General features: G+C 42.6%; 1 protein-coding gene across 9 annotated transcripts in view; it reads left to right on the top strand.

Moving 5' to 3' along the window:
• FGGY (FGGY carbohydrate kinase domain containing) overlaps window positions 1–14,829 on the top strand; it is a 523,869-nt gene that overhangs the window by 248,136 nt on the left and 260,904 nt on the right. For all 9 annotated transcript variants that reach the window (XR_009735607.1, XM_061413058.1, XM_061413061.1 and 6 more), the window contains one exon: window positions 5,372–5,500. Coding sequence is in view for 8 of the 9 variants with exons in the window: in XM_061413058.1 (XP_061269042.1) it covers window positions 5,372–5,500 (129 nt within the window). In the remaining variant the exon portion in view is untranslated. The remainder of the gene's footprint in view (window positions 1–5,371; window positions 5,501–14,829) is intronic.

Raw genomic sequence — 14,829 nt, 5'->3', positions numbered from 1 at the left:
ATCTGTGAAAGAAAGGGGATTGTAGTAGAATTGGGCAGAGGGTGAATTCAAATGTGATGAAGTCTGATGAGACCTGGGCTGACCGGCCAGAGCATTCTGTTCTGGAGTGAGTGGTGCACATCAGAGCCCTCTGCTCCCATTCTGTTGAGTCTGCAGTTGTGGCCATACTGGGAAAGTCATCACCTTATCTGATGACCTTGAGGAACTGGCAGTTGGAGGCTGTCTGCTGGCCTGACCCCCACTGGGCAGCATGTCCATGCTTAATGGGAATCCAAGTGGTCATGGCTCCCTGTCTACCAGACTGCCCACCATTTCTCACTCCACAGAATCTCTCATATCTGCCTCTGTTTCTGCATCTTACTTGCCAGTAACCTTGATGAACGCCCTTCTCTATTCTCTGGTTACTGAGAGAGCTTCACTACTGTTTTTCCTTACATCATTCTGTCCACTTCCAGAGAGATCTTTAAAAAGATGCAAATTCATGTCTGTGAGTCTGAGTTGTTGTTTTTCAGTCACTGAGTCCCATTCAACTCTTTGCAACCACATGGATTGCAGCACGCCTGGCTTCCTTGTCCATTACTATCTCCCAGAGTTTGCTTAAACTCATGTCCATTGAGTTGGTGATGCCATCCAACCATCTCATCCTTTGTCGCCCCTTTCTCTTCCTGCCATCAATCTTTTCCAGCATCAGGGTCTTTTCCAATCAGTTGGCTCTTTACTTCACATGGCCAAAGTGCTGGAGCTTCAGCTTGGAGTCTGGGTACTGTATTCAGTATCTTGTTGTTGTTGCTGTTCAGTTCCTCAATCATGTCTGTCTCTTTGAAACCCCACGGACTGCAGCATGCCAGGCTTCCCTATCACCAACTCGCGGAGCTTGCTCAAACTCATGTCCATTGAGTCGGTGATGCCATCCAACCATCTTATCCTCTGCCGTCCCCTTCTCCTCCTGACTTCAATATTTCCCAGCATCAGGATCTTTTCCAGTGAGTTGGCTCTTCACATCAGGCAGCCAAAGTATTGCAGCTTCAGCGTCAGTCCTTCCAATGAAAATTCAGGACTGATTTCCTTTAGGATTGACTGGTTGGATCTCCTTGCAGTCCAAGGGACTCTCAAGAGTCTTCTCCAACACCACAGTTCAAAAACATCAATTTTTAGGCACTCAGCCTTCTTTATGACCCAATTCTCACATCCATACATGACTACTGGAAAAACCATAGCTTTGACTAGATGGACCTTTGTTGGCAAAGTAATGTCTCTGCTTTTTAATACACTGTCTAGGTTTATCATAGCTTTTTTTTCCAAGGAGCAAGCATCTTTTAATTTTGTGGCTGCAGTAACCATCTGCAGTGATTTTGGAGCCCAAGATAATAAAGTCTCTCACTGTTTCCATTGTTTCCCCATCTATTTACCATGAAGTGATGGCACCAGATGCCATGATCTTAGTTTTCTGAATGTTGAGTTTTAAGTCAGCTTTTTCACTCTCCTCTTTCACTTTCATCAAGAGGCTCTTTAGTTCCTCTTTGCTTTCTGCTATAGGGGTGGTATCATCTGCATATCTGAGGTTGTTGATATTTCTCCCTTCAGTGTTGATTCCAGCTTTTGCTTCATCCAGCCCATCATTTCGCATGATGTACTCTGCAAGTAAGATAAATAAGCAGGGTGACAATATACAGCCTTGATGTACTCCTTTCCCAATTTTGAACCAGTCCATTGTTCCATGTCTGGTTCTAACTGTTGTTTTTTTGACCTGCATACAGAAGTTTGTAATATCCTGTAATAAACTATAATGAAAAAGAGTAGAAAAAAGAATATATATATGTATATGTATATATATTTGAAACCAAATCACTTTGCTGTATATCTGAAACTGACACAATATTGTAAAACAATTATGCTTCACACACACACACACACGCAAAAGCGAACATTCATTCACCTCACTCCCAGGCTTAGCTCTTTCAGAAACGTACAGAGATCTTTGTGATAAATTGAGACACCATCATCTGGATTTCCGCATGTACCTCTCCAACCTTATCAGCCTCCTCCACCCACTGCTAAACCCCACCCCACCTTCTATACCAGCTCACTCAGCCCTGTTGGTCTTCTCTCTTTCTTGGCCTTTGCTCAAAACGCTGCCTGTACTGTGAAGTCTATTTGTACCCCTCCAGCATGTCATTTGAATCCATATCTTCTGACTGCAAGCCCAGGGCTCCCTCTGCATCTCATCAGCCAGCGTTCCTTTCTAAATTACTGTCCAAAAGGCTTGAAAGTGTACCCCACCCAGCTAACCCTTTTTCTTTTCTGAATTTTTTTTTTTCCATTGAAAATTGCAGGCTTTGTGTTTGTGGGGATTGGGGATGAATAGAAGTTCCCATTTTGACCCTCCTACGAAAATTCACCCTTCAAAGAGAAATCTGAATATAGAGCACATGATTTCTACATGGGCCACTTTTTAAACACATGTAATGTGTTTGTTCTACAAATACTTCTCTTGATTCCTTCCTTCACCTAGAAGCTGCACTGAAATGTAAAGAACAGGGGTACAAGGTTGGTATCCATCAGATTGGAATCCATGCCCATGTTCCAACACTGTAAGTCATGTGATTGTGGTAAATTTACTTTCCATTCATAAATTTGATTTTCCCCATCTATCCGCACAATGAGGACAAATTAGAATAGTACCCACATAGGGAATGTTCCCAGAGGAAGATAGGGTTTCTGTGACAATGAAGTGAGAAAATGTGTGATATATCCTTAGGATGGTCCCCAGCATAGAAGTGCTCAGTGAATGGGAATGCTGTTTGGTATGTGCTGGATACTAGACATAGTGACATGATGGAGACAGTGTCCAGAGCCAGACTGTCCACACCCAATGGTGTTGCTTTCCTCCAAGTTTCTGCTGGCTGTGCATTCAAAGCAGACTAGAGATTCTCTGCGCCCCCCACCCCATCATTTGAGTATCTGGACCTTACCCTCCAGTCCAGTGCTGTCCAATAGAAATATAATGTGAAAGTGAAGTCACGCAGTCGTGTCCGACTCTTTGTGACCCCTGGACTGTAGCCCACCAAGCTCCTCCGTCCATGGGATTCTCCAGGCAAGAATACTGGAATGGGGTGCCATTTATTTCTCCAGGGAATCTTCCCGACCCAGGGATCGAACCCAGGTCTCCTGCATTGCAAGCAGACGCTTTTAACCTCTGAGCCACCAGGGAAGCGCAATATAATGTGAGCCACATATGAAATAAAAAATTTACATGTAGTTTTAAAAAATTAATATGCATTTATTATTATTATTATTTACTTTTGGCTGTGCTGTGTCTTCGTCGTTGTGTGGGCTTTTCTCTAGTTGTGGCGAGTTGGGGCTACTCTCTGGCTGTGGTACATGGGCTTCTCATTGCAGTGACTTCTCCTGTTGAAGAGCACAGGCTCTAGGGCATGAGGGCTTTAGTAGTTGTGACACATGAGTTTAGTAGCTGCAGCACGCAGGCTCTAGAGCACAGGCTCAACAGTTGTGGCACACGGACCTAGTTGCTCCAAGGCATATGGGATCCTCCCGATCAGGGATGGAACCCATGACCCCTGCATTGGCAGGTGGATTCTTTACCACTGAGCCTCTAGGGAAGCCCTGAAATTTAACATTTTCCAGTAGCCACTTTAAAGTAAAAAGACATAGGTGAGATTAATTTTAATAAGTTTTATTTTACCTACCATATCCACACATCATTTTAATATATAATTGATCTACAAATTATTGAGATATTTTACATTCATTTCCTCATACAAAATCTTTGACATCTGATGTGTATTTTCTACTTAGTTCCTCTCAATTCAGACTCTAAATTTTCACTGTGAATACTTGATTTAGATTTCTTGAATTAATGTTGAAAAATCAATTGGTGCTAGTTGTTCCAAACGTACTTAGAAGTTCTTCAGTAATTGAATTGAGTATCAGTTTTGAAATTGAAATGGAAATTAATTCAGGTGAAATTAATTTAGCACCTAGTTACTCCAGCCACATTTCAAAAGTTCCACCCACATATGCCCAGTGGATCCCATACTGGGCAGTGAAGCTGTAGAGGCCGTGCAGTGGGTTCAGTCTTCTCCTGCTTTCTTTCCTTAGCTAAACTTTTTCCAAATTGGAGAAAATTTGAAAAATGGATACAAAATGGTATTGTAGAGGTGCTTTGTTTTTGGTTACAGGAGATTGGTGAGCCATTCACCCTCTGCCTCCCTCTAATTTTCCACTCTCACCTCTGTCCCCAGAAGTCCTGAAGTGCCTCTGTTCATCCCTGGAACTCCATGAAACAATTAACAAGTGGTGGGAATTTTAGCACTGAGCAAATGGCACCCATTCAGAATCTTAGAGCCTTGAAGCTCAGAAAGATCTTAGCATATACAGAGGTCCAGCTCCATACCCTCCTTATTTTACAGAAATAGTTACTATAAATTCTTTGGCTGAACAGGGGTTGTGGGAGGCAGGGGGCACTCAGCCTCTGCTAAACACCTGCGAGCAGATGGATCTCTTCATTCTCTTCTGACTTGCATGGTTGTCTGAGTCCTGATCTCTTCTCCCTAACTAGGTTGGGGGCAAGGACTGCCTTGTACAACAGTGCTGTGGCGCCCACACAAAGCAAGACAATCAATAAATTCTTAACTGAAAGCCTGGCTGACTGCAGGAATTCAAGGTCACTTGAAATATCAGGGTCAGTGCATTGCACAACTCCAAAGAACACCATTCAAACTGTATTCTGTGATTGTGCAAGTAGCAGCCTTGTGAAGTCTGCAAGGTTTAAGCTGGGCTCTCATTCCCAACCGAGATGAACTTCTAAGAAATTCTTTATTGGAACAAAATAATTTCCTTCCTTATCTTCTGACAGGAAGCAACTATATAAGTAAATTTTCTTAACTTCTTGGGAATATACATTAATCAGGGAGTATGTATGGGTATGTGATTGTGTGTGTGTGTGTATGTGTGTGTGTGTGTGTGTGTGTATAACATATGCTGGTAGGGCTGCTATGTTACGAAGCACATTTGGAACAGTTTGACCATTTCAACCTTGTCTCCAAGAGGCCACTGTATTTGTATCTTTTGAAATTTCCCATGAATGGAATCTTTCTCTGATTTGAAAGATGCCTTAGAGCTCTTGGCTTTGTAAAGCACTCTAGAGCGTGACCTTTGGGAACCAAGCTCATACACCTAAGTCACCAGATGAGCACAAGGACTCTTTGTAGCTGCATGGTTTCTATCTTCATGAAGTTGAGAAAAGGCAGAGGAGAGGGGAGGGGTCCAAGAGGTTCTCTTAAGAAAACTCTCTATTTGCTTTTGTGTTTTTCAAGCTGACAGGTGTTTATTTTTTCTCCTGTCTACCCAGGAAACCAAGTGCTGCCTCCTGGAGCTTCTCTTGGAAGTGGGCTCACACCAGAGGCAGCAAAGGACCTTGGCCTTCCTCCCGGAATTGCAGTGGCAGCCTCACTAATTGATGCTCATGCAGGAGGACTAGGTAATCTCTTTCCCCGTGTCACCACTAGCACTGTGTTCAGTCACTCTCTAGGATCGAACACACTGCTTTTCTATTTTTAAAGCAAAGATTGAGAGCTAGTGATTCTAGTTAGAGAAGAAGGCCTTTTTATACTTAAGCATATGTATAGAATTATAGAACTTTTCATCAACTGTAGAATTCATTTATAATTTTATCAGTTTACCCATACAAACTAATAGAAAAATGATATAAATAAATACCTGGATGGCTCTTTGGTTTACTGAAAACTTGATAAAGATATGTTAACTTCCAACTAGCATGTATGACAATGGTGTAGTTACCTATACTACTTTTTCTACACATACTCCAAAGCCCTTGCAAGTCTAATTTTATTTTCATAATATATTTGGCTTATATCCCATGTCCAGTTACTTGGGTATATTCCTGATTTAATCTTTTAAGTAAATCTACAACCTGGCATGCTTGTATTCATTTATTCATTCATCAAAGAACCATTGAACACTTGGTGTGTCCCAAGCATGGTGCTAGGAAACAATGAATTAAAAAAAAACAAACACAAGGTTTCATCCCCCAGTGGGAGGCAGACCGTGAGGCAAAGTTTACTGTAAAGTGTGATGACTCTATCCTCTTCTTCATTCTCATTGCAGTTTTGTTTTTTTTTGGGGGGGGGGTGGATTTTTCATATTCTCAATATTTCTTACTTCAACTATAGACAAACTTTTTTTTTTCCCCTAGCCTTTCTTTCTAAGTGTTTCTTTTTAAATTATGGTTCAAACTTCTTGAGATCAATTTAGGAGATCATGACCATTATATTTTCAGAACAAAATGGACTGACCAGAAGAGCACTTTTTTGTAGAACATACATTTCCACTGCAATTGTATGTATCTGCATGTGTATACTGCTCCATAATGAAAGTGAATTTCTTACTATGGATTACCATCAAAAAACTTTGAAAAATATTTTAGTCCATACTTCATATTACAGTCAAAAGTTATCTATCAAATGCTTACATCAAACTGCACTCACAGACCTCTGTCTTTGCATTTTTATTTCTGTGTCTTTGCACATGTGTTTCTCTGCGTGGGGATGACTCATCCTCCACTTTGCCACTAGCTAACTTCTACTCTAAGTTGAAGACGGTCTTGGATGCTTTATCCTCTGTGTAGCCTTCCATGGACAACTCTTCCATTTATATCTAAATTCTCTAAGCTGTCTTTCTTTCATCGCTTTTACCTACCCCTATGGAAGAAGTGATTGTGTTGTAATTGCCGTTTTATCTGCTTGTCTTTCCCACTAGACTGTAAACTCCTTGAAGGCATGGGCATTGTATTATTCATCCTGTATAACCCATGCTCAGCCCTGTTTCTGGTTCTCACAGGCGCTTGATAAATTTATTAAATGAATATAGTTCCATTAAGTCAAGAATAAGATAAAATGGTCCTAAACTGTAGAGTGAAAGTTAATGTTTCCTTACACAGCAGATTATTAAGCAATGTCTAGGAGAAAGCAATGGCACCCCACTCCAGTACCCTTGCCTGGAAAATCCCATAGACAGAAGAGCCTGGTAGGCTGTAGTCCATGGGGTTGTGAAGAGTTGGATACCACTGAGCGACTTCACTTTCACTTTTCACTTTCACGCATTGGAGAAGGAAATGGCAACCCATTCCAGTGTCTTGCCTGGAGAATCCCAGGGATGGGAGAGCCTGGTGGACTGCCATCTATGAGGTTGCACAGAGTCGGACACGACTGAAGCGACTTAGCAGCAGCAGCAGCAGCAGTCTTCCACATGGCCTCTGGAGTTTCAGAGCAGAAGAGGTATCTACAAACATGCCTGTTTTATTTATCTTTATGTGTTCAGAATTTAACACGGTTCCTGAGAGACAGTAACAAGCCAATAAAGCATGTACATTGGACAATATTGATTATTGATTATAGGCAAGGGTGTTTCCTTCCCTTTTTAATGTGGGCAGTGTGCACTTTTGATTGGAATGTCATGATTTTGGTTTCTAAGAACGGGCACAAAGAGAACTTGTGGTCTAGACAGACATAGAGTGTTCCTATATCCTGGTAATCCCTACCTCTCATGTCCTGTTTGAGGCAAGGGAAGCCTCCTCCATCAAGCTTTTTCAGTTATCCTGGGGCAACAGTCTCAGTCATCCAACTGCGCCCCAGGAGACAAGGACTTGACTTGGACCACCACGTGCTGAAAGAAAAAGGGCTACACTTGGGAACATTCGAACTCTGGTTCCCTTGTCAGTTTTCCAGACCTCCCTAAGGAACAAACCCAAACCTGCCTTCTCACTTCTGCCCAGGGCTCACTGTATCCTTTAGGAGAGGAGGCTGTGTCCTGTGTGGTACCTGGTACTTGAATACACTCAAAGAGTCTAAGTTGACCTGCACTGAGAGGATTCTGGGCCGTGAAATGAGCACCCACATGTTTTCCTAAACCAAAGATGGTCAGTGGCAGAAATTTTACCCTTAGAGGCTTTCATTTCGGTTGCTCAGTCATGTCTGAGTCTTTGCAACCCCATGGACTGCAGAATTCCAGGCCTCCCTGTCCATCACCAACTCCCGGAGCTTACTTAAATTCATGTCCATCAAGTTGGTGGTGCCATCCAACCATCTCATCCTCTGTTATCCCCTTGCCCTCCTGCCTTCAATCTTTCCCAGCATCAGGGTATTTTCAAATGAGTCAGTTCTTTGCATCAGGTGGCCAAAATATTGGAGTTTCAGCTTCAACATGGTCCTTCCGATGAATATTCAGTCAGAACGGATTTCCTTTAAGATTGACTGGTTGGATCTCCTTGCAGTCCAAGGGACTCTCAAGAGTCTTCTCCAACACCACAGTTCAAAAGCATCAATTCTTCAGTGCTCAGCTTTCTTTATAGTCCAACTCTCACATCTCACATCCATACTACTGGAAAAACCATAGCTGTGACTAGACAGATCTTTGTTGGCAAAGTAATGTCTCTGCTTTTTAATGTGCTGTCTAGGTTAGTCATAGCTTTTCGTCCAGAAAGCAAGCATCTTTAAATTTCATGGCTGCAGTCACCATTTACAGTGATTTTTGGAGCCCAAAAAAATAAAATCTGTCACTATTTCCATTGTTTTCCCATCTATTTGCCATGAAGTGATGGGACCAGATGCCATGATCTTATTTTTCTGAATGTTGAGCTTTAAACCAACTTTTTCACTCTCCTCTTTCTCTTTCATCAAGAGGTTCTTTAGTTCTTCTTCACTTTCTGCTATAAGGGTGGTGTCATCTGCATATCTGAGGTTGTTGATATTTCTCCTGGCAATCTTGTTTCCAGCTTGTGCTTAATCCAGCCCAGCATTTTGCATGATGTACTCTGCATATAAGTTAAACAAGCAGGGTGACAGTATACAGCCTTGATGTACTCCTTTCCCAATTTGAAACCAGTCTGTTGTTCCATGTCCAGTTCTAACTGTTGCTTCCTGACCTGCATACAGATTTCTCAAGAGGCAGGTCAGGTGGTCTGGTATTCCCATCTCTTCCAGAATTTTCCACAGTTTGTTGTGATCCACACAGTCAAAGGCTTTGGCACAGTCAGTAAAGCAGAAGTATATGTTTTTCTGGAACTCTCTTGCTTTTTCAATGATCCAGTGGATGTTGGCAATTTGATCTCTGGTTCCTCTGCCTTTTCTAAAACCAGCTTGAACATCTGGAAGTTCATGGTTCATGTACTGTTGAAGCCTGGCCTGGAGAATTTTGAGCATTACTTTACTAGCATGTGAAATGAGTGCAATTGTGTGGTAGTTTGAGCATTCTTTGGCATTGCCTTTCTTTGGGATTGGAATGAAAACTGACCTTTTCCAGTCCTGTGGCCACTGCTGAGTTTTCCAAATCTGCTGTCATATTGAGTGCAGCACTTTCACAGCATCATCTTGTAGGATTTGAAATAGCTCAACTGGAATTCCATCACCTCCACTAGCTTTGTTCATAGTGATGCTTCCTAAGGCCGACTTAACTTCACGTTCCAGGATGTCTGGCTGTAGGTGAGTGATCACACCATCGTGATTCTCAGGGTCATGAAGATCTTTTTGTATAGTTCTTCTGTGTATTCTTGCCACCTCTTCTTAATATCTTCTGCTTCTCTTAGGTCCATACCATTTCTGTCCTTTATCGAGCCCATCTTTGCATAAAATGTTCCCTTGGTATCTCTAATTTTCTTGAAGAGATCTCTAGTCTTTCCCATTCTATTTCTATTTCTTTGTATTGATCACTGAGGAAGGCATTCTTATCTCTGCTTGCTATTCTTTGGAACTCTGCATTCAAATGTGTCTAAACTTTGGCTTTACCTTCTGTTCTTTTCTCAGCTATTTATTTAGAAGCTTTGGCCCAGATGTTTTTGTTGCTTTTAAAACATAAATGCACTTACGTTAATGTTTCCCCCTTTCTTTTCCAAAAGTAAGTTTTTTAAGCAGAAAGAGAGGACAGGACCTTGGATTCTTAAAGGGTTAAATGTAGAAGCCAGAAGTGGCTAAGGAGGGCCTAGGAAGGTAATCTATTTAGCAGTTTTGACCAAGTTTTATCTTTCTTCTACCTCCATCTCTCCTCTTCATCTCATAGCCAGTTTAGAGTTGGAATGTCTCAGAAAGAAAGGAAACCTGGGAGCAAATATTCCCTCTTGTTTCCCAGCCTGCCTATGCTCCTTTCAGGATGGGAGGAGAAGAGAGGCTCAAGTGTCTTAAAAAGTCATTCACCCATCCAAGCGTGTAGTTACTAAGGATATATATTGAAAGCTTGCAAACCTGGTGCTTACTGGAGAAGGAAGTGGTGATGCACTCCTGTATTCGTGCCTAAAGAATTCCACGGATAGAGGAGCCTGTTGGGCTGCAGTCCATGGGGTCCCAAAGAGTTGGACACAACTGAGTGCTGGTCCAGGTGCTGGAGATTACAGCAGTGAACCAAGCAGCCAATGTCCCAAAGCTTTCAGTTGTTCTCGCCTGGCCTGCATGTTTGTGACTTAACGGTATTGGTGTGAGACAGCCATCCCCTGAGATGTATTGTGATACTGTAATCAGGGCTCTGAACATGGAGTTTGAAGATCTGGATTTAAATGTTTATATTCTCTCTACCTGTGTACCTTGGGTCAAATATCATACCTCTTCATACTTCTGAATTTCCCTTCAGGCAGTAGGAGATGGCAATACTCTCCTCATAGATATGTTAGGATGTACCTAAGTAGAGCATCTGGCTTAGCATCTGGCACATCGCAGGCATGCAGTCATGAGCTATCTTCCTTTGATTTTTCTCACTCTGGAATCACAGTGCCTGACACAAAGTAGGAGCCTTATTAAGGGAAGTTCTCTTAGTTATTATCCAGGAGAATTATCTTCCCTTTGCATAGGCAGTCGGAGAAGAACCCCACCCAGGCTTCTGGATGTCATCTGATTCCTTGAATCTCTACCCTATATTTCCTTCCCCAAAACTCTTTCATGGAATGCAGGGTTTCCTACTTTAAGATTCTGTTTAGGTTGAGGTCAGAAACAACCTCAAGATCTGATTAGATGAACTCCATGCTGAGAGATTGCCAAGAGTCAGGTTAAGGATCTGGCTTTGGAATTGGATGTCATCCAGGCTTCACACAAGCCCCGAACAATTACGGTTCCTTCAAGTGCTGACCTGGTGTGACCTGCCGCAGATCCCACATTCTGACTGGCAGAAGGAGTCAACATTCTGCTTTGGAGAAAGCCTCCTGGACTCTCGGTCTCCGGGGAAGCCTGGGAACAGGAGGATAAAGATCAAAGAAGCAAGTGCCACTCAACTCCTGCTTTTTCCAGTTCTGGAAAAAGAGGAGGAAGGACTTGATGGGAATAAAAATCAAAGATAAAGGGACATTTCGTACTTAAGGTGCTGGTTAGTAAGTACTCCAGCAGACAGCCAGAAGATAGGACTAATTTTGTTTGCTCTTTGTGGGGGTGGTTCTGGCCAAGGCTCCTACTGCTGATATTTTTCTAGCTTACAAAAATAGTATTAACTTGATTCCAGGTCTGTGCTTGGCTCTGGCAGCCCAGCTGTCCTGAAAGGCAATAACAACCTGATTCCTGTCTCTGGCCCTCTCCCCTCCAGTTTTTCTTCTCTACCAGTCCAACTTCTGATTTTCCTTCACATCTTGAGATCAGGCCATCTCCTCAGGGGGCCTTCCCTGACTCCCCTAAGCTGACTTAAGGGGTCTTTTCTCTCCGCCCCATGATGTGTGAGACTCGCCTCCATTACTGTACACATCACCCAGGTTTGTGTGTGACGTCTCATTTGCCTCATTTCCAAGTTTGTGGACTCTTTGAGAGTAAGCCCTGTGCTGTTTCATTCTTATATTCCAGCAACCAGCACAGTGCTTTGCAAGTAGAGGATGGTTAACACTGTGCATATTTAGTGATGAATGAGTGAGTGAATGGCATCCCCTCCATGAGGGATGGATACTCAGCTGAGAAATAGGGTAACCTCCCATTACAGAGGAAACTGTCCCTGCACAGTAGGCGTACCTGGCTCAAGTCTGCATGAGGCAAAAGGGTCGTGTTGAGCACTCCCCGATCCAGTCTGGGATGTCGGGAAACTCATGTCCTTTGTGCTCCCTCACATTAGCAGGTGTTGGCCGGGAGCAAACGTAGTGCCTTGGTTTGGCATCACTCTGATTCCAGACACTGGTTTCTTTGCCAGATGTTGATTTGGTTTAAATTGCTCATCTAGGCCAGATGTTGAATTGGCTTAAATCACTTGAGTTGCAGAATCAAACCAAAATGCGAATTTTTCATTTCTCCCTCTCCTCCCGTCCCTTCCCCTCTGCTCTCCACTTCCTTCCTTCCTGTCTTTTTGCAGAAGAATTGGTTTAGCCCATCTTGCAAAAAGAACTTCTGGTTCAGTGCCCTCTTAGAGAAAAAAACGTGGTTTATTCCAATGAGCAATAAAACTCGCCAACTTTACATCTCACCATTGTCAGTACTCTAGAAGCCATACTGATTCTCAAAGCAGCTTTATACACACTATTATTTTGTTTCCTTTATTAAATAAAACAATGAAGCCCACAAAGACTACCTCACATACGTAAAGTCACGTGGTTAACAAGTGGTAAATTCATGATTTAAACCCACGCTATTTGATTCCACACTTCTAATCAGTGTGCCTTATGGAATGCATATTTGTTACAGTATGATCCAGCCTAGGCTTGCATTTGTCCTCAATTATACTCTAATATCAGAGAAGGCAATGGTACCCCACTGCAGTACTCTTGCCTGGAAAATCCCTGGACGGAGGAGCCTGGTAGGCTGCAGTCCAGGGGGTTGCGAAGAGTCAGACACGACTGAGCGACTTCACTTTCACACATTGGAGAAGGTCTTGCCTGGAGAATCCCAGGGACGGGGGAGCCTGGTGGGCTGCCGTCTATGGGGTCACGCAGAGTTGGACACAACTGAAGCGACTTAGCAGCAGCAGCAACAGCATACTCCAATATAAAACAAAAAGTTAAAAAATAGCACATGAGAAAGTAGCAAGTATCAAAAAAAGAAATTATTTTGATAAATATTTATTGATGACTCACTCTACTAGTTGATGGGGGTTTAAGGTACATATGAGAGAGAATTAAACTTCTGGGTACGTGTATCTACTAGTAGTGAAAATAAACATTAAATACACAACACAATTATACATTCCAAGTATATAAGGCTTTGGGAAGATATGGAATGGGCCCAAAATTGAGACTTGAAGAATTGTGAAAGGATTCTTAGAGCAAGTGATGTCTGTAATGTAGTTGCAACATTCCCTGCCCTACAATTTCTTCCCGGGCTTCCCAGGTGGAGCTAGTGGTAAAGAACCTGCCTGTCAATGCAGGAGACATAATAAGAGATGTGTGTTCAATCCCTGGGTCAGGAACATCCCCTGGAGAAGGAAATGCCAACCCACTCCAGTATTGCCTGAAGAATCCCATGGACAAAGGAACCAAGCAGGCTATAGTCCTTAGGTCTCTGAAGTGATTTAGGACACAATTGCTTCTTGATAAAATGGAATTTATTTAGTTGTTTAAACTTTCAAACTTCAATGAGGCTTTGTTCCTAAAAACAACGACAATATCACTAGTAAAACAAGAACCACCACTCTTATCGGCACCCCACTGTTACTGTAACTGTTTCTTACTTGCCTTCCAAGTGCCAAGTACTGTGGCTAACACGTCACATACTTTATCTGTTGCTTCTCATGATGATCCTACAAGGCAGAAGTTATTTCCCATTCTATACATGAGGAAGCTGAAGGCAGAAAGAATAATATTTCCACCATCCCATAGCTAGTATCATGGCAAGATGTGGACCTGAGACTGACTTCAAAGCTCATGATCTTTTTCTTTATCTCAGTGGTTCTCAACCAGGGGTGATTTTAACTCCTCAGCCCCACTCCCATGGGACATTTGGCCATATCTGGAGACATATTTTTGATTGTCATTTGGAAAAGAGGAACTGGTATGGCACGGTAGAGGCCAAGAATGCTGCTAAATGCCCTAGAGCACTCAGGACAGCCCCACAACGGAGTCATCCAGCCTCAAATGTCAGCAGTGCTGGGGATGAGGAGTCCTACTCTTAATTGAAACCCTCCCAATGATATTATTTCCCTTCGTCAATTCAGGTGGTTTTTTATTTGTTTATTTATTTTTCTGTAGAAACCAGGAAACAACCCCAATTAACTGTCTTAATGATATGTTAGTACTTCATCAAAATGTTCTTTCTGAAATTAACTTGTCAGTGAAACTAGTTGTGAGATACGAAACTGAAGACTTCTGAATGAGGAGTATAAGATGATTCCTGCCCCTTCTGTCTTTCCCAAAGTCTAATGCTAGACCACTTGTCCTCCTTTCAACACATCAGATACACTTGCCCTCTGGCCTTTGCTTGGGCTGTTTGCTCTGTTTGGGGTGCTCCCCTCCCCACCACTTCCACAGTCCTACTCATACATGACAAATCGGGCTAAATGTCATTTCCACAGTGGAGATGTCTCCAAACTTAACCTCATTCTTAGAAACCAAGAATCACTCCCTCCTCATATCTCTGCCGCACTTTCTCCTTTTCCACTTTTCACACCATATCGTTTTTTTTCCTACCCATCATTCAGCATAGAACCACAGAGTCAGTCCTCTGGGTATCGGTGAGTTAATTAAGATAGTAAAAGTGAGAGGATTTTGAAAGATCCAAAACAAGAATTGGTAAATCCAGGTACGGGAGCATTTTAAAAAATGTAGATACTTACGGCCTGCCCACCAAGTATCTGAGTCTGAGTGTATGAGGTGGGTCCAGAAAACTGCTTATGGGATGGAAGGTGTCA

Source organism: Bos javanicus, chromosome 3 (genome assembly GCF_032452875.1).
Source record: "Bos javanicus breed banteng chromosome 3, ARS-OSU_banteng_1.0, whole genome shotgun sequence".
NCBI lineage: Eukaryota > Metazoa > Chordata > Mammalia > Artiodactyla > Bovidae > Bos > Bos javanicus.
This window is presented reverse-complemented; position numbering and strand designations above follow the sequence as displayed.